Source organism: Berghia stephanieae, chromosome 10 (assembly GCF_034508935.2).
Source record: "Berghia stephanieae isolate SIO BIC M18660-M18661 chromosome 10, UCSD_Bste_1.3, whole genome shotgun sequence".
NCBI classification, from domain to species: Eukaryota; Metazoa; Mollusca; class Gastropoda; order Nudibranchia; family Aeolidiidae; genus Berghia; species Berghia stephanieae.
Genome location: NC_088369.1, coordinates 35,263,493 through 35,284,983, shown reverse-complemented (window position 1 = coordinate 35,284,983; position 21,491 = coordinate 35,263,493). Strand labels below are relative to the sequence as shown.

The 21,491-nt window shown below is 34.3% G+C and overlaps 1 protein-coding gene across 2 annotated transcripts in view; it reads left to right on the top strand.

The window, feature by feature from the left end:
- The window catches only part of LOC144981045 (inositol 1,4,5-trisphosphate-gated calcium channel ITPR2-like), a 219,025-nt gene that overhangs the window by 138,871 nt on the left and 58,663 nt on the right, over positions 1-21,491 (top strand). For both annotated transcript variants that reach the window (XM_078929132.1, XM_078929133.1), the window contains 10 exons: positions 2,993-3,154; positions 4,659-4,787; positions 6,279-6,388; positions 9,792-9,882; positions 10,780-10,967; positions 11,622-11,735; positions 13,182-13,202; positions 19,011-19,089; positions 19,639-19,725; positions 20,818-20,925. In XM_078929132.1, the coding sequence (XP_078785258.1) occupies positions 2,993-3,154; positions 4,659-4,787; positions 6,279-6,388; positions 9,792-9,882; positions 10,780-10,967; positions 11,622-11,735; positions 13,182-13,202; positions 19,011-19,089; positions 19,639-19,725; positions 20,818-20,925 (1,089 nt within the window). The remainder of the gene's footprint in view (positions 1-2,992; positions 3,155-4,658; positions 4,788-6,278; positions 6,389-9,791; positions 9,883-10,779; positions 10,968-11,621; positions 11,736-13,181; positions 13,203-19,010; positions 19,090-19,638; positions 19,726-20,817; positions 20,926-21,491) is intronic.

The window sequence follows — 21,491 nt, the reverse complement described above, 5'->3', positions numbered from 1 at the left end:
GTTTTCAGCCAACAGGTCCCATGGACCCGACATCAATCTCGGTTTCAAAAGCGTTAAACGTTTGCTCTCATTTGGATTGGACACTAGTCTATCTCAAAGCATTTTCCGTCAGATCAAATTTGATATTCTAGCTGGCCAATCACTGCTCCGTAGACAGAGCGATCAGAAAAAAATCGACTCGTGTTACCGATATTGGTCCACTTCGTGTGAGCTGAGTGCTTTACTATTTTAGGGTAATGTAAATATTGCTGCTCGAAGCTCGAAGAAATAAATAACATTTCATTCATCCTGTTTTGTTGATAAAGGGGAAACCCGGAACGTCCATTTTATCTGTTTTCGTATATTAAATTGAAGCTTACATTCAATTTCACATTGTTATATACTAAATTAGATATCCTTGTACATGGAAACTTCGGAGTTAATTTTTCTAACTTCTCGAATACGGTTGCTCAATATGAAATATTTAAAAGCAAATCATAACAAAGTTAACAATAATTCTCTTCAGTTTAAAATCGCAATATATTTTTCATCAAGGACAAAAAAAAGTTCCAAAATGGAAATTTATCTCCAGCTTTGCAAGAATACCTAACCTTTTATTCAAAAGTTGGTGGAGGTACTTTTCAGAGAGCCAGAAGCCTAATTACCCAATGGCTGAGATGAAACCTTCCCTTTGCGCATGTTCTATTTTGTACATACCCATCATTTCTGCCTATTCTATTCTGTTTCTTCTCATATGTTGCCTATACTCAAGCAGCCAGTTGCTTTCTTGTCCTTCTAGGGGAGGAGAGATAATCAAATTTGGTTATTCTCAAACCTTTGTTAAAGTTCTGTACTGAAAAGAAATAAATGACTCCATTACATTATGTAATGGAATTAATTCCTTTTCTCCTAGCTTTTTAAAAAATTATTGGATATTATTCATTCCCATGTCGGGGCCCCAAAACTATGGAACAAAGTAGATAAAATAGTGAGCTTTTTAAAAAAAATTGAGCTTTTATATGGCGCAATATCCACTAAACGTGCTCAAAGCGCTTTACAAGGGATCCCTGGCCAACAGTAACACTTAACATTTAGGACGAGACATGACGCCTGTTAGGCGATATTACAATGTTTCGGACAGAGACAACGCTGTTAACGGCCAGGTACTCATTTTACACCTGAGTACGGTGAGAGAATGTGAGTAAAGAGCCTTTTCCAAGGACTCAACTATGCGCCGAGCGAGGCTTGAACCCAGGAACTTCCGATACAAAAGCGAGTGTCGAACCACTAGACTACATAGCCGCACAGATAAAGAAATCAAAGGCTAACCGGAGCTCAGTAACTCTAGGAAACTTTTGAAAACATTCCTATTCAGACAGGCTTTTGAGTAGTTAGCATTGTTACCTATTGTCTTTGTTTGTGTAGTTTTTTTATGTAGCGCTTTAGCGCATTTCGTGGAATCTTCCCTACATTATATTACATTATGAAGTGAACCTTGTCCAAAAAAATCCCTCGTAATGATATTATTTTATTGTCTTTTACTCAGGCTTTTATTGTAACAATTGGATCAACATTCATTCTTTCAGTTTAAAAAATTAGTTCATTTTTTTTTTCAATTTATACCACGCACAGTCCCTTCACCAAACTATTTTGTGGTACTAGATTTTCTTAAATTTGCTATTCATATCAATATATTATATCCGAAATATTAGCCGCCAAACGATATTACGTTCAATTTTTGAGTCATATTAAAGGCCATATAACTACTGTCTTTTAATGAATCACATAAGTAAATTAATTTTTATTAATAAATATGTACCAAACTCATATTTATAATGATCAGAACAAGTGTGTATGAAAGGTGCAAGACAATGCAAGAAAGAAAAATACAAGAAAAAAAAACCATCCCAAAAAATCAGTCGACCTCGACTGGGGATCGAACCTCAGACCTTCTGATTACCGGTCAGAAATAGAAATAGATCGTAAATCGATATGTAAAATCGCATTATTCGTCATAAGTGAGACATAAGAAGTATTCGTTGGAATAATGAATTGACTCTAGGATATTTGATAGGTTAATATGAAGCCCAATATGTTGAGAAACATAGTTCATCTTTTCGCGAGAGGCAATAATACCAATGTTCTACTTTAATAAGCATTCTTAAGTTTGCATAGCGATTATATCCTCCCGTATTATCGGTCTTTGTGGTCTGGTGGTGTGGCAATCTCCCTCGGACTGGAAGCTCTCTGGATCGAGTTCCGCTTTGGCCGTGCGGGAGGTTGAGTCCTAGGAAAAGGCACTTTATCACTTTCTCTCACTGGACTAAGGTGTTGAATGTCTGTCTGGCCGGTATCAGAGTTGTTTATGAAGGGAAAATGTATTAATAATGATAATAAATAGCACTTATTACAGCGCTTTACCCCGTCTAAACAGGCGCCAAGCGCTTTACAGTGACATAAATTGAAATATACAAATACACAAACTTACAGATCATTAAATAATTACATTTGAAACAAATGGGTTTTTAGTTGAGATCCCTATTAGCGGCCCACCGGCGTCTTAGTTTAGCTCTTTCCATATTATGTTAAGGGTTGCTATTGGCTTAGGGGGTCCTTGTGCTTTGAGTTATTTAACTCATTCAGCGCAGATATATATTCACATTTCCGTCTCAAAATGGCTGACACCTGATTGGGGCAGTATGAGAATGACAAGCTAAGACAAAGCAACATTTGAATTCTGCGCAAAATCTCAATTAAAATACCCTTCTAGGGCCAATTGAATGTTCTGATGAAAGAAATTATACCATTGGTTCAATTTAGAGTACTTTTGTAGAAAGTAGGATTGGATTACATTATTGTTTTTGCCTTTCAAGACCGGCCGCACTGTGCGGCCATTGGCAAGTAGAACAGATTCTGCTCTGGCCGCACATTGCGGCCAATGGTGCTGAAAGAGTTAAATTATATCAACAAAGAACATGTTTTTGTAAATTTTCAATTTTCCTTTGTCTTACAGGACCAGTATGGAGGCTTGAAGAAAATCTTTCAAAAGACATTTTTGCTATTGAAGTCTATGGCAAGAAACAACAAGCAAGTCCAGCTTCGTCTTTTTGACAGATTGGACATGTTGTTGAGTAAGGAAGGAGCTCCTGCGGAATTAGCTGAAGCCTTGACTGAGGTATGTCTTAAAGTCAACTTGTATTTATTATATATCTTTTGGAAGATGGGATGCGATTACATAGTGGTTTGTGTACAATTTGCGAATCATTTTATCTCTACTATCATATAAATATCTTTGTCACCGACTGTATCCCTCGTTATAGATAGTATGCGCTTGGCTAAGAAGCTCACAACATTGCCACCCGGAAGTATAACGGACCAACACACAAAACTATGTGTAACCTTAAACATTTATGTCTGGTTAATACAGTTCAGTGAGATTTACTCATAAACGCGGATGGCAAAAAGCAATAACAAAGACCCGAGTGACGTCAACTTCGTACTATCTATATCCCAAACTGTGAGCTATATACTGCGTTCAGTTTACATGAAAACCTAATGATTTCTACGAGAGAACAAATCTCACATGACAAGTCACACAGCACTCAAAAAAAAAATAAAATACAGTAAGCCACATCATCGAAATACCAGTTCCATAGAAGGAACGAGGTTGACGTCACTCAGCTCTTTGTTATTGATTTCAGACGGTCTGTTAGTGATAAGTTCTCACTATATTATATCAATTTGACTATTAAATGTTGAAGGTTACACACAGTTTTGTTTGTTGTTATGTTTAATTTGGCTGGTGGATATTGTGATTATTTTACTTAAACGCATGTCATTAATGTAAGTGTAATCATTAATCATTAATCAGAGTCGCTAATCACGGACTAAAATATCTAGCAAGCACATTTACCTAAAAGGGAAGAAAAGTCATGACACCAAACCCTCCACTCGTTTGGTTCCGAAATCCCCGGGAGTGTGTATGTCACCAGTCCTTGGGAGTACTAATAATAATGAATAGGTTACATACAGGTGGCATAACTGTTTTCAGTAGCAGGATGTATAGGCTGATTCTTTGGATTCGGGCCCTAAAAGAGCGACGATGGATGATCTTTATTGACGACCAGCATAATATATTTAGCCTAGCAAGTAAGATAACATCACTCTGACCCCGGAAAATGAATTACAACAGTTATGTATTCAGTTCTCCGGAAGAGTGGTTTTACACTTCCAATGAAATTGGAACCAGTTCTTTGACATCAAACTTTTCTTCCCTATTGTTGTGGTCCTGTTGTTGCAATTGAAAAGACGAAAGAAAAAAATCGACATACAAACAGACGAAACATGTTCTTCATTATAAAATAATGTTAATGACAGACTCACAAACTTGTTTTTCTGTAAATAAATTTATCAATTGTGTATGTATTTATGTGTGCCAACGAAAACTGTATCGCTTCTATGAAAATCTATCAAATGAGAACATCGAAAATGTAAATCGCTTTTCATTTTGACTGAACCAAACCGGCAAGAAATATTTTTTTTTTTCTTTTTGAGTTATTAAAGAAAACAAACAAACGAAAAATTAAAAATAAAGAAAAACAAAAACAAAACATTCTGACCACAAATTACACGTTTTTAGAAATAGATTAGTCTAAATACATGACTTTCTTTTCACCAAGGTTTTCACTGGCAACTCCAACACTTGCATGAAGATCATGAACCATCAAGTCCAGAGGATTATGTCCCTTGTAGCCAAACACAAGTCGGATGTCCCACAGTTCCTGGATCTACTCAATGCTGTCGTCAAGGTAAGTTGTACATTGCCATGGATGTTCTTATAACACGGGAGGATACGAAAATTATTTCTTTTGCTTGAACTCGGCAGATTATCCAAAATTTTTGTTGTTTTTAAAAAAATGTTTTTTGAGCTTTTATATAGAGCAATATCCACTAAACGTGCTCAAAGCGCTTTACAAGGGGTCCCTGGACAACAGCAACACTTAACACGTGGGACGGGACATGACGCCTGTTAGGCGATATTATAATTTTTTCGGACAGAGACTAGGTGTTAACGGCCAGGTACTCATTTTACGGTGAGAGAATGTGAGTAAAGAGCCTTTTCCAAGGACTCAACTCTGCCCCGAGCGAGGCTCAAATCCATGACTTTCCGATCCGAAAGCCAGTGTGATACCACAAGACCACATAGCCGCATATTGCCATGGACGTTCTATAACAAGGAAGGATACTAAACTTATTTGTTTTGCTTGAACTGGGCATACTATCCATATCGTTTGACTCTCAGAATCTTAAGGCCACGTAACTGGAGTTTATCCCGGAAATTAGAGCATTACACAGACAATTTTAGTTGCTGGTTACCCTTTGGATAGGTCCCTAGTCCATCATATAACACCATCCATCAGATCTAACACATTCAAGGGGAATAATATAATTGTCCAGTCATTTATCTGATCTCTGGCCCGTCACCTCAGTGAGACGACAATGTGTTGGTGTAAACCAGATGCTAGAACTGTTTTGCGGGTGAAAAAAGAGGGTTGCTTATATAAATATTACATTTTGACAAACTCAAAATACATACTTTAGAATTAGAACTTAATTTTTAGCTTCAGGTCTACCGTGACATAATACCAATCTAAAACGGCAATAATAATATAAAATAAAGTAAATCATTTAGATCAGAGGAAAGCGAATAGCAGGCCGTTCTGCTTCCTAGTTATGTCCTCCCCTGATGTGATATTAGAGTTTTGATCATCGTTAAAACTCGATGCGCCATTCTCTGATGTACAGACATCAGAGTTTTCATCATTGAATTGGCGAAAACGTTACATCAGAGATTAGATGCGGCTATGTGGTCCAGTGGTATGACACTCGCTTTCGGATTGGAAGGTCCTGGGTTCGAGCCTCGCTCGGCGCATAGTTGAGTCCTTGGAAAAGACTCTTTACTCTCAAGGCCTGTTTACAGCGTTGTCTCTGTCCGAAAAAAATGTAACATGGCATAACAGGCGTCATGTCCCGTCCTAAATGTTAAATAATGCTGTTGGCCAGGAACCCCTTGTAAAGCGCTTTGAGCACATTTAGTGGATATTGCGCTATATAAATGCTCAATTTTGGTTTAGATCAACGGGTCATCGAGATGTATATTAATTCTCTCATATGAATGTAATATCGAACAAATCTGTTCGATTGTTATGTCAATCATAGAGAATTCTAGTAGAGAGCGCAATTCATGTTCATGTATGTATTATTTTATGGTTATCATTTTTTTTCTCATCTCACCGTAGGTGGAAGAGCTTGACTTGCCTCTGAAGAGGAACCAAGGATTCGTCATGACGTACTTCATGCAGTTCCGTACAGACGTGGCTGAAATCATCGACGACAAAGAAAACAAGAAGTAAGTTTGATGACTTTAAGGTTCTGATATTTAGACTTTATATTATTAACTGATTAGGCACTCGTATGCCACAGATTCAATGTTTATCTACACAAAGGAGTATAAGAACACTGGTAGGTTAACAAGAATTGTTAGAGTAGTTTTTTTTCCAAGCAGATGTGTAGAAATTCATCATAATTATTATAAGCATTAACATAAAAGGAAAAATACTCGTTTGTGCCCTTATTGGGTGCATGTATGACATTGGATTGTATTAATGGCTTTTAATTTATTTGGATACAATAAATAACTAATCAGTAAGGCCTTGATTGAGTTCCCTCAATGGTAGTCGTGGAATTCAAGTTACCATAGGCAGAAACAACTAAATATACAACTTGTAAGTCAACAGTTCCTACAACAGACATATGCTTTAAGCGCTTAGAGTCTGGTGTCTCGGAGTTATAGCGCTATATAAGTTTTCAGCATTATGATTTATTATTTACTTTTGTAAATGTATTCTGTTATCTAGAGGACAGATTCAACTTCTTGAAGCCTGCTCACAGTTTGCGTGTGTACAATTTTAATTCACCTAATAGGTCCTGTTAACTTCTAGTAACTCTTTTCCTTTGGTTCTTTGTCGTGACGAAACCTGACTATCAACTGACTATCAACACAGTTTTCAAAGATAAACGAACGTTTGCATCATTTTTCCACACACACTTTTCATAATAATTCACTTATTCTAGAATTTACCCACGAAACAACAGACTTAATATAGTCAAGGATTTCCTGTCCTAATATGCCTTCTCAATTGTAAATCTGAAAAGATAAAGTGTCTATTCATTGATTAATGTTCTTTAATTATTTATTTGCCACCGTGTGAATTATTTCCCTTCACCTTCACTACACACATGTAACATAAACCACTAATGTGTACTTATTTGCGGTATGATAAATCCAATTGTTATGGTCTCAATGTTGTATTGGAATACTCTTAAACCAAAGAAAAATGGGGTCCATTACAACAACGTTAAAACAAGCCCATAATCACGTTCTGTTATCAGACCTGCAAATATGTACACGTGGTCAGATGCCTTTTGTTATCGTAGTTTATTTCTGCGTGAAGTCTGTCAGTAGATCCAATTAATTCAGATTGGTTTGGGATTTGTTTCCACAGATTGGGACTTGATTTTTTGTTTTTTTTTTCATTTCCTATTCAAACTTTTTAGAATTTTCTTTGCCATTGCTGCCCTCTTGTCCAAGTTTAACCTTCCACCTCTTCTCCCATTTCTCTCTATCCCTCTATCTTTATCTCTCTATCTTTATCTCTCTCTCTCTCTCATCTTCTGTTCCTCTTCGCCCCTCCTCTTTTTTTCTTGATAAATTTCTTGTTGTCGTTGTTGTTGTTGTTGTTGTTGTTGCTCTTATTATTATTATTATTATTATTATTATTATTATTCTCCTTCTTCTTCTTCTCCTTCTTCTTCTTCTTCTTCTTCTTCTTCTTCTTCTTCTTCTTCTTCTTCTTCTTCTTCTTCTTCTTCTTCTTCTTCTTCTTCTTCTTCTTCTTCTGTGCTTCCTTTTCCGGAATTAACATAATGAAACCTCCTCTATGAAGACTGTATTTTCCATTAAGATAAGATTGTACGAGCATTTTTGTGGGTTTTTGTGTGTGGTAGGGTGTCGGTTTATGAAGGAGACAAAAATAGAAACAGATAGACAAACATAGACAGTCAAAGAGATAGATAGAAAGATAGAAAGATAGATGGATGGATATATATGTATATATATATATATATATATATATATATATATATATATACATATACGAGAGAGAGCTATAGAGAGAGAGAGAGAGAGAGAGAGAAAGAAAGAGAAAGAGAGAGAGAGAGAGAGAGAGAGAGAGAGAGAAATAGATAGATGGATGTATAGATTGCTAGATAGACATATATATATATATATATATATATATATATATATATATATATATATAATATATATATATATATATATATATATATATATATATAATGATTGCTAGATAGATAGATAAATATCCAATGAACATGACAAAGAGTGTTCCATGAAGGTTTAAACTTAATATGATTAAGAGGGAGTAAATAAAGAAGGAGATGAGGATGATGATGGTGATAATGAAATGGGTGACAAGTAAAAATTAAACCAGGAAATATTTTTTGAGAGAACAGCTAAATTGTTAAAAAATCTGAAGAGTAGTAGATAGATAGCTCAAGCGTTTGTACTCGTAATAGTAGGGAACAATAGTTGATGTAAAAAACAACTAGATCCAATCATATTGGAAGTAAGTGTAAAACCACTCTTCCGGAGGTCTGTATAGATAGTATGAAGTTGACGTCACTCATGTCATTGTTATTGCTTTTTGCCATCCGCGTTTATAAGTAATTATCACTAAACTGTATAAACGTTCAAGGTTACACATAGTTTTGTGTGTTGATCCATATACTCCCGGATGGCAATGCTGTGAGCTACTTAACCTAGCGCATACTATCTATACATACTTTGTGTAATTATTATTATTATTGATCTTTTGGTTTCAGAGTGATGACATGTTATTTTCTAGTCTATATAAATGCTGGTCATATTATTTTCACTGATACCATTCAACCAACCTTAATTTCGCCGTAATATTTCAATCAAATTAAGCACATAAGAACACTCTACTCATCTTTGATACCTGTATCTATATACTGCAAGAGTTATAATATTATTAGCGACAAGTGCTGGTTAAAATTTTTTTGCAAATATTTTGTCAGCCAGTCTATACATATATGCCTGCCACAAAAAGTGGACACATGTCTATAACCAATCATCATTTTTGACAAATTTAATCGTTATTTAATATCTATATTTAATCTTGCATTTGAAATATTTCTAATTATATCATTTATCCAATTATAAAACTAGAATTTTGGTTTGAAAACATAAGAATGATATCATAAACATTGTTGTTTTTTTTTAAACGACAATGTGTTTAATATTCATTACACTTATTATGTTATCTTGATTGTGTGACGTCACAATATACTGTATTCAAGTTTTGAATAAATATATGAAGAGCACAAGGGGAAAACAGCAAAGTCACCGTATGATTTTGGACGAGGTGGGGGGGGGGGGGGGGGAGAGTACATATGCAAATATATCAAATTTATCTGTCAAAGAATGTTATATTAGTTATGCTTTTGAGATAATAGCATTTATATATATTTTAAAATCATTAATGAAGAAATAAGTGACGGCATATTCAAATTCTGTATTTAAAGTTTAATTTTTAAAAACATATATACAATGTGACTGTCATTTCTTCCTCTGTGCTCTTCATATATTATCATGTTGGAATAGAATCATGCATTGAAGTAATTTCTATTTGTCTGATTCAATTCAATAGAAACCGAGTCCAGATTCTCGAAGGGTCCTGTTCGAACAGAGATCTCAACTATCTCATCGCCTTGGTTGATCTACTTGCAACGTGTGCTGAGGTAAATAAATGCTTCTATTGAAATCAGTTACTATTATATAATATATGTTAGATTGAAATGGTTTGTACATGTAAAGAGACGAGAGAGGGAGTGCGTGGGAAGGAAAGTTTTGGACTTAGAAATAGCGGGAAAGAGGAAAAAGGGACGCCCAAAGACTAGATGGTGGGATAAGGTAAAGGATGACATGAAAGAACTGGGCCTGGAGGAAGATGATGCTGTGAACCGAGATGCATGGAGATGTGACATTCATTTTGGCAAATCTGCAAAATGAGGGATAAGCTGAAAGAAGAAAAAGAATAGATGTTATTTTCTGTCTCTTTGACTTGTTTATCTTTTTACTTTGACTTGTGCGGCTATGTGGTCTAGTGGTATGACTCTCGACTTCTGATCGGAAGTCCCAGTCCAGGGTTCGAGATCCGCTCTGATCGGCGCATAGTTGATTCTTTGGAAAAGACTCTTTACTCACATTCTCTTACCGAACTCAGGTGTAAAATGCGTACCAGATCGTTAACAGATTTATCTATGTTTGACAATAATGTAATTTTGCCTAATAGGCATCATGTTTCGTCCTAGATGTTAAGTGTTGCTGTTGGTAAGGGGCCCCTTGTAAAGCGCGTTGAGTACGTTTAGTGGATTTTGCGCTATACACATTAAATTTATGATGAAAATCCTGACAATTGAGTTAAGCATTTATGTTTAATTGAGGAGAAGGAATAGGGTATCGCAACAATTCTTTTAATTTTACTCTTCAAGTTTCCTTATAATGGAAGGGTCTGTGCTTAAAAAGGGGTTTAAGGTGTTTATCTCTCTTGAAATCTTTTTCTGATCCTATCGTTGTGTCAATTATAATTCATTCGATGTTGTTTTCTTATTGTTTAAAAAAAAAACTTTATCAAGGGAGAGAACCGTTACATCGAGTCTATCTGTCAAACCATCTTCTCAATCTCTGATATGCTGGAGGTACTAAACAACAAAGGCATCAACAACAACTTCAAGAGACCCTACCTGCGGTTCTTCCTGTGGGTTTACCTCAACACAGCAGGCGGCATGATCGAGAGTGGAGCTGGTGATTTACCCCATGACAAGTAAGTGTTAGTGTAATAGTAGTAGTAGTAGTAGTAGTAGTAGTAGTAGTAGTAGTAGTAGTAGTAGTAATAGTAGTAGTAGTAGTAATAGTAGTAGTAATGGTGGTAGTAGTAGTAGTAGTAGTAGTAGTAGTAGTAGTAGTAGTAGTAGTAGTAGAAGTAGTAGTAGTAGTAGCAGTTGTTGTTGTTGTTGTTGTTATAGTGGTAGTAGTAGTAGTAGTAGTAGTAGTAGTAGTAGTAGTAGTAGTAGTAGTAGTAGTAGTAGTAGTTTTAGTAGTAGTAGTTTTAGTAGTAGTAGTTTTAGTAGTAGTAGTAGTAGTAGTAGTAGTAGTAGTAGTAGTAGTAGTAGTAGTGGTAGTGGTAATAGTGGTAGTGGTAGTAGTAGTAGTAGTAGTAGTAGTAGTAGTAGTAGTAGTAGTAGTAGTAGTAGTAGTAGTAGTAGTAGTAGTAGTAGTAGTAGTTATTGTTGTTGATGTTTTTGTTGTAGAGTTGTGGTAATTGTTTTGCAAAAGATAGCAATAGCACCTGCAGCAACTACCACCGTTTTACATGACTAAGGAAGGTAATACTAATCCATTTTAAATAAAGTATTTGGCCTTTTTGGTTAAGAGTTTAAAGCCTATTATATATCTAAACGCTTTGCTTTTCCCTCAGGGCAATCTGGGAATACATGGATAACTTGAGCGTTGATCTCAAACGGATCCAGGATTTTGCCCAGGATAACCCTAAAGTTGTCAAGCAACTCCTAAAACAACCACCATCCAAAACGTAAGTTGGTAGACATTTTGCTTTCATTGTCCTCATATCTTTATCTTTGATACATTAATTCTGATTTCTTTCTCAATGCTCTGTAATAAGGACATTGATTGATGATTATTTTTAACTAGAACTATCTACAAAAAATGTACGCCATTCCGCTACAGCATCATTAGATACCAATCCACGAATTCCATCCATTCATCCAATGATGAATCCATGAAGGAATAAAGATGATCCATCAAACTGATATCAAAAGTAATCATCCATGTTGTCCAAAGTATATTTTTTAAAATTATACTTAATACATTTTGTCAAAGTATACTTTTCCTATTAGCCTTTGACCCATGACACAATGTGATGGGGATATGTTATGTATTAATATACATAGGATTGTAAAATAGTAAATATGTCATATGTGCTTGGCCGTTTATAAATAGATACGAGGATGACATATGTCATATTTTCATAACGCAAAGCTTACATTTGAGCTGCCAAATGAGAAATTTGATATTTTATTATTAGATTATTATTATTATTATTATTATTATTATTATTATTATTATTATTATTATTATTATTATTATTATTATTATTATTATTATTATTATTATTATTATTATTATTATTAAAAACTTCATTGTTGTACAACAACTAATCATAATATTGGAGAAAGTGAGGTCAAAGTGAAGACAATTTTGAAAGAGCTGGAGCAATTGAGATATTATTATTACCTATTATGAACTTGGCGTTATCAATGAGCTAATTCAATGTTTTATTAGACATAATATTTTGTAATCAACTTTCGATTTCCACAGATTGCTTTATACAAGTATAATGCTTTAATCATACTTTATAGTTTTTTTTCTCTTTCAGCGTCAATAGCAATTCAAATATTATTCAAATAAAGTCTTGTTCATGCAAAAAGTCACATTGTTCTCAAATACCAAACAAAATTAGATCTGTTTTTATGTCGACCTGGTGAAGAATATGATAAGTTCATTTATTATCACTTGATATGTTTATCGTAAAGGCCACATCATACACCATCTGTTTTTATAGCAACTTAACATCTCAGTATGTATGAGAATGTCAGAGAAAAGAAATAATATTATTCCGAACAATTGCAAAATAGAATTTGTATGATAAACCAAACATCATGTTTTAGGAAAACTGTGAAGAGTTTCAATTCTAAAGGACTGGCCATAACGTTACAGAATTCCTATTCTTTTTCAATAAAAATAATACAAATAATTCATCATTTTTGTCGCTAAAATAGGTTTGTCATTATTATGAGTTATCTATTAATGATTTATAATTATTACTGGGATGATTACAATGTTTTCATGCAAAGTCAATCGTACGTTTAAAGGGACATTTAAATTCTACATAATATGTACACTCTTTTTAATTCAAATTTGACATAATTTGATCAACTATTATTATCTATTAACCCAGTCATCGCCAGCTTGACTACAGGTCAGAGTAGATCCTTAACACCCCACTGTAGTCAATGCCTTCGACCACTCCTCCTCATTCATTCTTCTCCTCCCTTTGCCCCCCCCCCCTTTCTCTCTATCACTCACTCAATCAATCTCTCTCTATAACCATTTTTCTCTCTATTCTCTCTCTCTCTCTCTATCTATCTATCTATCTATCTATCTATCTATCTATCTATCTATCTATCTATCTCTACTCTCTCTATCCCTTTCCCTATATCTCTCTTCTCTGTCTCTCTCTTTCTCTCTCTCTTCTCTGCCTCTTTCTCTCTCTCTCTCTCTCTCTCTCTCTCTTTCTCTCTCTTTCTCTCCCTCAAAGTCGATCTCCTTTAGTTACTTCCCTTCCCAGTTTACAATTTCATCCTCATTTTGTTTATTGTTCGATATTTCCCTATCCATTCTCTACCTACTCTTTAAACGATCTGTTACTTTCTCATTCACACCCCCCCCCCCCCAATCCTTTATGTTTCGTAGCATTTAATCTGCATGTGAATGGAATAAATGAATTTCTAAGACAATTCCTTCTACGTATTTATTTGAAAGCATGTACTTAAAACCAATTAGATCTATCTATAATGGAAAACTTCATTTAAACTTCACTTGAAGGTAGTTTTCCAAAACTCGTTAAGTTGATTGTTCTACTTTTTGAGATTTACCATCCATGAGATAAATCAAAATGTAAATTTTATTTTAAGCACCAACTGGCACAAGAATTTCCTGTGAATTTGAAGCTTAAATATGATAAAATAAAAGACCGAAAGAGAAATTTTAGGAGAAATAATCCTCAATATCTCAAAATGAGAAAAACAGAGTTTGGGGAGTTTTAGAAAACCACTCTTCACTTTAAATTTTCCCTCTTATCCCCCACCCTCGAAGGCATGGAGTTACTTTGCAATTTTCTGTAGTTTCCTAACCATTGGCAGTCATTGCCAGCACTGATTAAAACTTATAAATTTGCATTATACAGTGCAATAATAAAAACTAGAACATTTGTATAGTACAATATCCACCAACGAGCGTTACCCAGGAATCTCATTAAGTTTATTTTACGTTCTTTTATTATTCATCAAATGTAACTTTATTTTGTTTACTCTTTTGTTTAGGGACGAGAGGTTTGTACCCTGTTTGGAAGTCTTAATTTTGAGTTATATCACAAATAATACTGCTATATTTACAATGCTGCAACCCATAACACTGGTTATTCGCTTATATCATAATATTATATTATTTTTCCGCATGATATGACATTGCTTATTTAATCAAAGCTATTCACTGATATCTATTTGAGGTTGAGAAGAAATAATTATTAATTATAATAACTAACATAGTCTAATGTCCTTATTAATTGTGTCAGGCAGGCTCATGGCAATAGTCTTCAACAGTCGTAACGTCACTTCCTTCCTAATGACGCATGGTAACCTAGTAACACTGGCTCTAAACTATCGGAACAATTGCGGACGCCCGTATGAAATATTTCTCCAGCGAGCCTAAAATCGTTTCCAGAGGGAAAAAAACACATAAATTTGATTATGTTTTGACTTTTACACACTCTGATCACAAGGCATATGAAAAGGGAATGACAAGTTCTAGCCAGCATGAAGAATAAAAAGTAATGATTTTCTTTGTTTAGAACCAAGATGGCCACCGTTGCCAGGCGGCGTGACATCAGACTACTGAATCCTATTATAAAATATATTTATCAACTAGTTACCTTACTTACCGGAGTTCCGTCTCCCTACAGAGGTTAAATGTCATGGAACGCCATTCTTCAAGGGCCGTTAACGAGCAGTTGATTATCTTTTTGCCAGTTGTTGCCTCCACGTTTTCTATCCAGGACGTCCTTGGATTATTTAAAAGGTCCAAATTTGGCTGAAGCAAGGTCCATGTATTAACAGATCTGATAACCCAACCACTTATGGATTTGACCTAAATTGTCGTATTTGATAATACTTTGCGTTGTTTAGAGAGTATTTCCCTTACAACAACGAGCTCATGACAATTGGGGTTATTAGACCTGAAAATAGGTAAACGTCAGGCTGAAAGCATGAATTCTTCATACATGTCTTTAGGCAACATGTATTTATTTAAAAGGATACATTTACTGTTTTCTTGAGACATCTACTGTCTTCATAGATTCCATTATCTAGTAATATGTAAAAGTTGAAAGCATTGATTAACCCTTCATATGCAAAGTTCGGTTCTATTTTAATCTGATATCACGTATTCATCAAGACAGTACATATTACAAATTTTTGCCACAAAACGCATCCTTCAAATATCGATACATTTCTATGACCCTCATCTTGGGAGAAAAATTAACATTTCAAACCTAGGACTTCGTTAATTAATGATCCCACAACTAGTCATGTTGGTTCATCTTCTTTTCGATGTTTCTTTCGATGATTATTACGAAGATATTTGAATTTGAAATTCAGTTTCTCTCTTGAAAGGTTCTGAGGGGTCTACTTCTATTTAAACTTTATTCTAAACATGCTGCGATTGGAGTGGCTGTTTAAACCTATAACGATTGCAATGCTTGATATAACAGTGTTGAGATACAATAATCTAAACCCTTTAACATGTGTAAGGTGGCCCAGCCTAAACTGAAAATCTGTCGATCCAGTTCTCTCTCTCTCTCTCTCTCTCTCTATCTATCTATCTATCTATCTATCTATCTATCTATCTATCTATCTATATATCTATCTCTCTCTTTCTCTCTCTCTCTCTCTCTCTCTCTCTCTCTCTCTCTCTCTCTCTCTCTCTTGGACCTTGGCTCAGATTCCACAGAAAACTACAGAAGAAATAAGATGGTTGGGCGATATATTTTCTTATCTTGTAACTATATCAAGCAATTATAAGGATGGCAAATGGTTTGGTGGAAGACATATCAATTCATAAACTAAATGTTTGTCATTGGGAACACATAAAATTGTCAAGCAAGAATAAGATGTCAAATAAGCATTTGATTACAGTTTAGTAATAGCCAGTAATGGATATTGCCTGGGAGCAATTACTGAGTAAAAATGCTATTTTATACCTAAAAGACAAACGAACAAAAACAGAAAAAGGAATAACCTTTATTTCAAACCTATTTGTATATGGAAAGAAAAACGTCCTCTTTCAAAATATTCGAAAACCATTATTTAAACCAAAAAAAAAAAAAGAATGTCTACGATACCTACTATAATTTGAAACCTGATTGATTTAGGCAAAGGCGAGCCTCTCCAATACTGACTGATTGGTCACCATTATATTTACATATTATTATATCATGCTAAACTGCCTGGTGGTGTAAATTGGTAAAAGGATTGAGCCATGACTTATCTTTATAGTACCCATATTTTAATATACTCTCTCCTTTTCTATTGGAATGCTTTTTAACCTCAAAAGGTTCATATGTTTTATCATAAAAATTTGTTTTAATCATTAGGTTAGCGTTATATCCATATAGATAGTTGACTTGAAATCCTTTTGTAGCATTAGTAGAGAACATCGTATTGGCTATTGGAAACAAAATGAGACAATGAAAGTGATAAAAAAGGTTCAGATATTTTTTAAAAGGAAACACTTTCAAACGAGTAACTTATTGGCTTTTCTGTCTTATCAGCTTTGAATAATCTCTGAACCGTTTTCCCCTTCTTGTTCTCTCATTTTGTTGTATTTGAGTCTTAGAGACTCTAGACCTCTTAAAGTTTTTAAAATCACCTCTCTTGTATCAGCATTTTACTGTTTGAGTAGTGTCTCTGAGATGCGCATGCTGTTTGGAATGTTTTCTGTATTATTGTAATACTTACATTAAAAACAAAGAAAAACTCTAAATGCATGCGTGACATTCATAACACTAAAAATAAACAACATGATGAAAAACTTAAAGTTGATAAGCTAACGACTGATTATGACATATACAGGTTGTCCCAAAAATGTATACACATTTGAGTTACTAGCTTCTAAAAGGTGTATACATTTTTGGGACACCCCCTATCTGTGACTCATATAATTGTCCAATCGGTATCATTTCAGGATAAACCTTTTTTTTTTAAATTTAGTTTACGAAATTATGTTTCTCTGCAGCTTAAGAGACGGCATTCATTTCTTTCCAGTAATAACATTATCTTCATTTCAAATGTTATTTTATAACTTAGACTTTGAATGGAATTTTTTACTTCAGGTTAATCCGAAAATAATATCGGTTGGTAAAATTATATTATCATTCACATTTTAGAACGTTTAAACTATATCACAATTAGAATTCTAGCCAACATTATGCCTTTCATCGCTCGTCACTATCAACTATTTTTCTCGTAGATAGATTTTGAATTATTTGTATAGAATAAATAACTTAAAACTTATATTTTCATCACATTCTCTGAGACTCAGCAGTTCTTTCATGAAATGAAAGCAAACAAGATGAAAAATTAGTGGTATCCAGAAATATGGTGGCTACAAACACTGAAAGTAACAAAATACACTGAAAAATAATATTGTATTTACGACAAGATCTGATTGAAATTAAAACTACAATGCGGGCATTTAACATGTTTACGATTGTTTTAACACATTGACTTTAATTTTGATTGATGCTGTTTGGTGATAACTTTTTGACAATTCCTGGATTTCATTTATCTCTCCACATATTGGGTGAACTTTTGCATTATACCAATTTTATACGTTGCTATATTTTCACTGTTAACAGTTTGAGATGATTTTGAAATAATAATGGCAATGATGTGTTCACATTCTTTTATCATATTTGTAGCATGAAAATTATATAAGTCCATTTACTCAGACATGTTAAACATGCTTGAAATTCAAATTTGAATCGAATGATTAAAAAAACATCAAACATTAAGATTTTTCATATATATTAAGAATTAAATTTTAAATCAAAGACTTCATTGATATAAATGAATGAATGTAAGTACAACTTTTAGAACTTATAATAGCTTAACAATTCGTATTTCATATTATATGAAACAAGGCCGTTGTTTTTCATATCAACGTTAAAAGAATAAATTTTGAGATGATTTTAAAGATTATTTATCCTATTTGATGTTTATCTTGTTCTGATTTCTTTAATTAAAGTATCAACAACAAAAAGTGGAAACATATTATCTTGGCTTTATACTCTGATCAGTAATTTTCTACATTGTTAACCTATCAGAAATAAATGATTTTGTTTTTCGTGATTAGATTATTTACAATATTTTAAAAAGTTAAACTACAATCTGAAAATGATAAAAAGTTAATTTCATTATATCTATTCATATTTTATTTCTTAATATCCATTATTCATATGTACGATCAGTGTATATAATTCTGAATGATTCAATAGTTTCACTGTGCAGTGTAATTTGTCATCAAACTTACAAACCATGTCAGTCGATTGACCTTTTTTCAAAGAAAGGTTTTTTATATTATGAATACCTTTGCAACAGTGTGGCAGTGTTAAATAGTAATAAATATTTATTGTCCACAAAATGGAAAATCTTTAGTGGTTTAAATTACTCGAACAAATAAACATTAATAGAAATGTGTGGATCTTATAATGATAATATGATCTCATAACAAATTTACTTCACAATACACACAGACACCTTTTACAATTTAATACAACAGGGAACATAATGTTTTAATGCATTGAAATTAAGACTGATTTCAAAAGTATCCACAGTTATTAAGTTACTCACTCAAACTACTTATAAAATCCGTCTAATCTTTATGAACTTTATGGATGTTATAATATATTTATATTCTTATTATAACAATTGTACACGCTTCTTTCTTTCAGCAACCCTGGCAAATCAACTGAAGAGGAAATGCGAGGGACCATCCATTATTTCTTCGACGCTGTCATGCCGTTTTTCCAGGTTTGTGTTGTTATACTTCTGCATCGTATATCTAACAAGTAATAAACAAAAATGAATATAATAGCTTTAAAAAAGAACAAAATACCAAACACGGAACGTTTCGGGCTCAAAACCCTTCTTCAGCCAACAACAAAAAAAACAATAAGGACATAAATACATTATTAAATTCCAGACAGATGACAGAGATATTTTTAGGTCCTCTCAAACAACATAGGTACACTCTTCTTCTTATTCCTCTCTTGCCATGTCTTCTCCTTATCTACCACTTCTTTCTCTATGGACTCCTTTCTTGTCCATCCTTCACTTCCTGCTTCTTTCCCTTCTCCTGTGTCTTCCTCTTTATTTTCAAACTTTATTTTAAGACAAGTGCAGATAAACAATATTTGTGAAGAATTTAAAGTACCAACACACAAAAAGTATGTAACCTTGATCGTTTGTTTATAGTCTGATTGATATCATTTTTGTGAGAAATCATCACCGTTATGGCTATCTAAAAATAATAACAAAGACCTGAATTACATCAATTTCGTTCCTTCTATCTAATTCCAGATATTCTGCCGGAGCTATTACCAACCGGACCCTGAGCTATTTCCGGACGAATGCAACAAACTGACCAACCTGACGATTTCTTATGAGGTAAAGATATATAGTATATTGATAGTATGCGCTTGGCTAAGAAGCTCACAATATTGCCATCCGGAAATATAACGGACCAATACACAAAACTATGTGTAACCATGAACGTTTATAGTCTGGTTCATACAGTTTAGTGAGAATTACTCATAGACGTGGATGTCAAAAAAACAGAAACAAAGACCAGAGTGACGTCAACTTCATTCCATCTATATCATCCACCGTCTCAAAGCTGTAGTATGGTCGGAATTAAGTAGATGTTGCATATTTAATGTGTGGACACTTGTATGAAACTCGTAGTTAATTTCTATTCAAAATCATGGAGGAAATAAAAAAGATTCATACATTCCAAAATCTAGAAAATTTGAAGGCTGGTTTTCCAAAACTCATTAGGTCGATTTTTTTTTTACTTTTCGAGATTTTCCTTCTATGAGCTAAGTTGAAATGCGTAGCCATCGTTAACATACAGCCTGTCACTAGAACCCTCTAGGACTTTTTGACGCCATTTTTTAGTTTTGTGCAGCATCAAGTGAGTTGTCGTTATTAGAGCTCAAGGAAACAAGTGATCCCCCATTGGTTAAACTATTGAATACAACTCACGATTTGTTTTCTTTTGCGGCCAAAGACTTGTCTTTTGACGCCATTTGTTGGTCATTGCCAGGCTATAAGTTAGAGATGCCTACTGTCATGTACAGCCATTATTTGGGGGGGGGGGGAGGGAATCAGATAATGTGTAAATCAATGATTATGGCAAGTGTTTAGAATAGAGAAGTGCAAGAAGAAAATGCAGAATTTAAAAAATAGCTCGGTCTTAGTGAGCTATATCTGGATTTTAACTCTAAGGCACCCATCATCTGAATGAGTGGGGGGGGGGGGGAATGGTGGAAACGCACTATTTGGCTATGATACCCCTTTACTCAACAACATGCCCTTTTTAGTTAATAAAAAGGAATTTGGTTTTCATTGTCAGTTTGAAGAAATCAATGAGATAATATTAAGCTCATTTAACATGGTAAAATTGTGAGTAAGCGTTATATGTGTATGCACATGTCTTTATATCATTTATTATTAACGTTATTTATTGTCAACATTCAGGGTTTTATGGACGCTATAGCCCCTCACATTAGCATAGAAAGACAGATGAAAAACCTGGCTAGTGCTATGACGTCACTGATCACCGCCTCCAATGCCATCCCAATGAACGTAAGTCTCCACCCCTCTTTCTTGTGCGGCTATGTGGTCTAGTGGTATGACACTCGCTTTCGGACCGGAAGGTCCTGGGTTCGAGCCTCCCTCGGCGCATAGTTTAGCCCTTAGAAAAGGCTCTTTACTCACATTCTCTCACCTTACTCGGGTGTAAAATGAGTACCTGACCGTTAACAGAGTTGTCTCTGTCCGAAATAAAAATTGTAATATCGCCTAACAGTCTTAAATGTTAAGTGTTGCTGTTGGGTAAAGCGCTTTGAGCACGTTTATTGGATCTTGCGCTATATAAATACTCTATTTTTTCTCTTTCTTTCTAGCCCGTTCTGTATCTTCTTCATCACACGCTCTCCTTTGAAATCGTATCTCATCTCTTATTAAAACTTACACCTTTTCACCTCTATATTTCTTTCTTTACCTCACTCGGGTACTATTTGTGCGGCAATGTGGTCTAGTGGTATGACACTCGCCTTCGGATCCGAAGGTTATGGGTTTGAGTCTCACTCTGAGCGGCGCATAGTTCTTTACTCACATTATCTCACCGTACTCAGATGTAAAATGAGTAC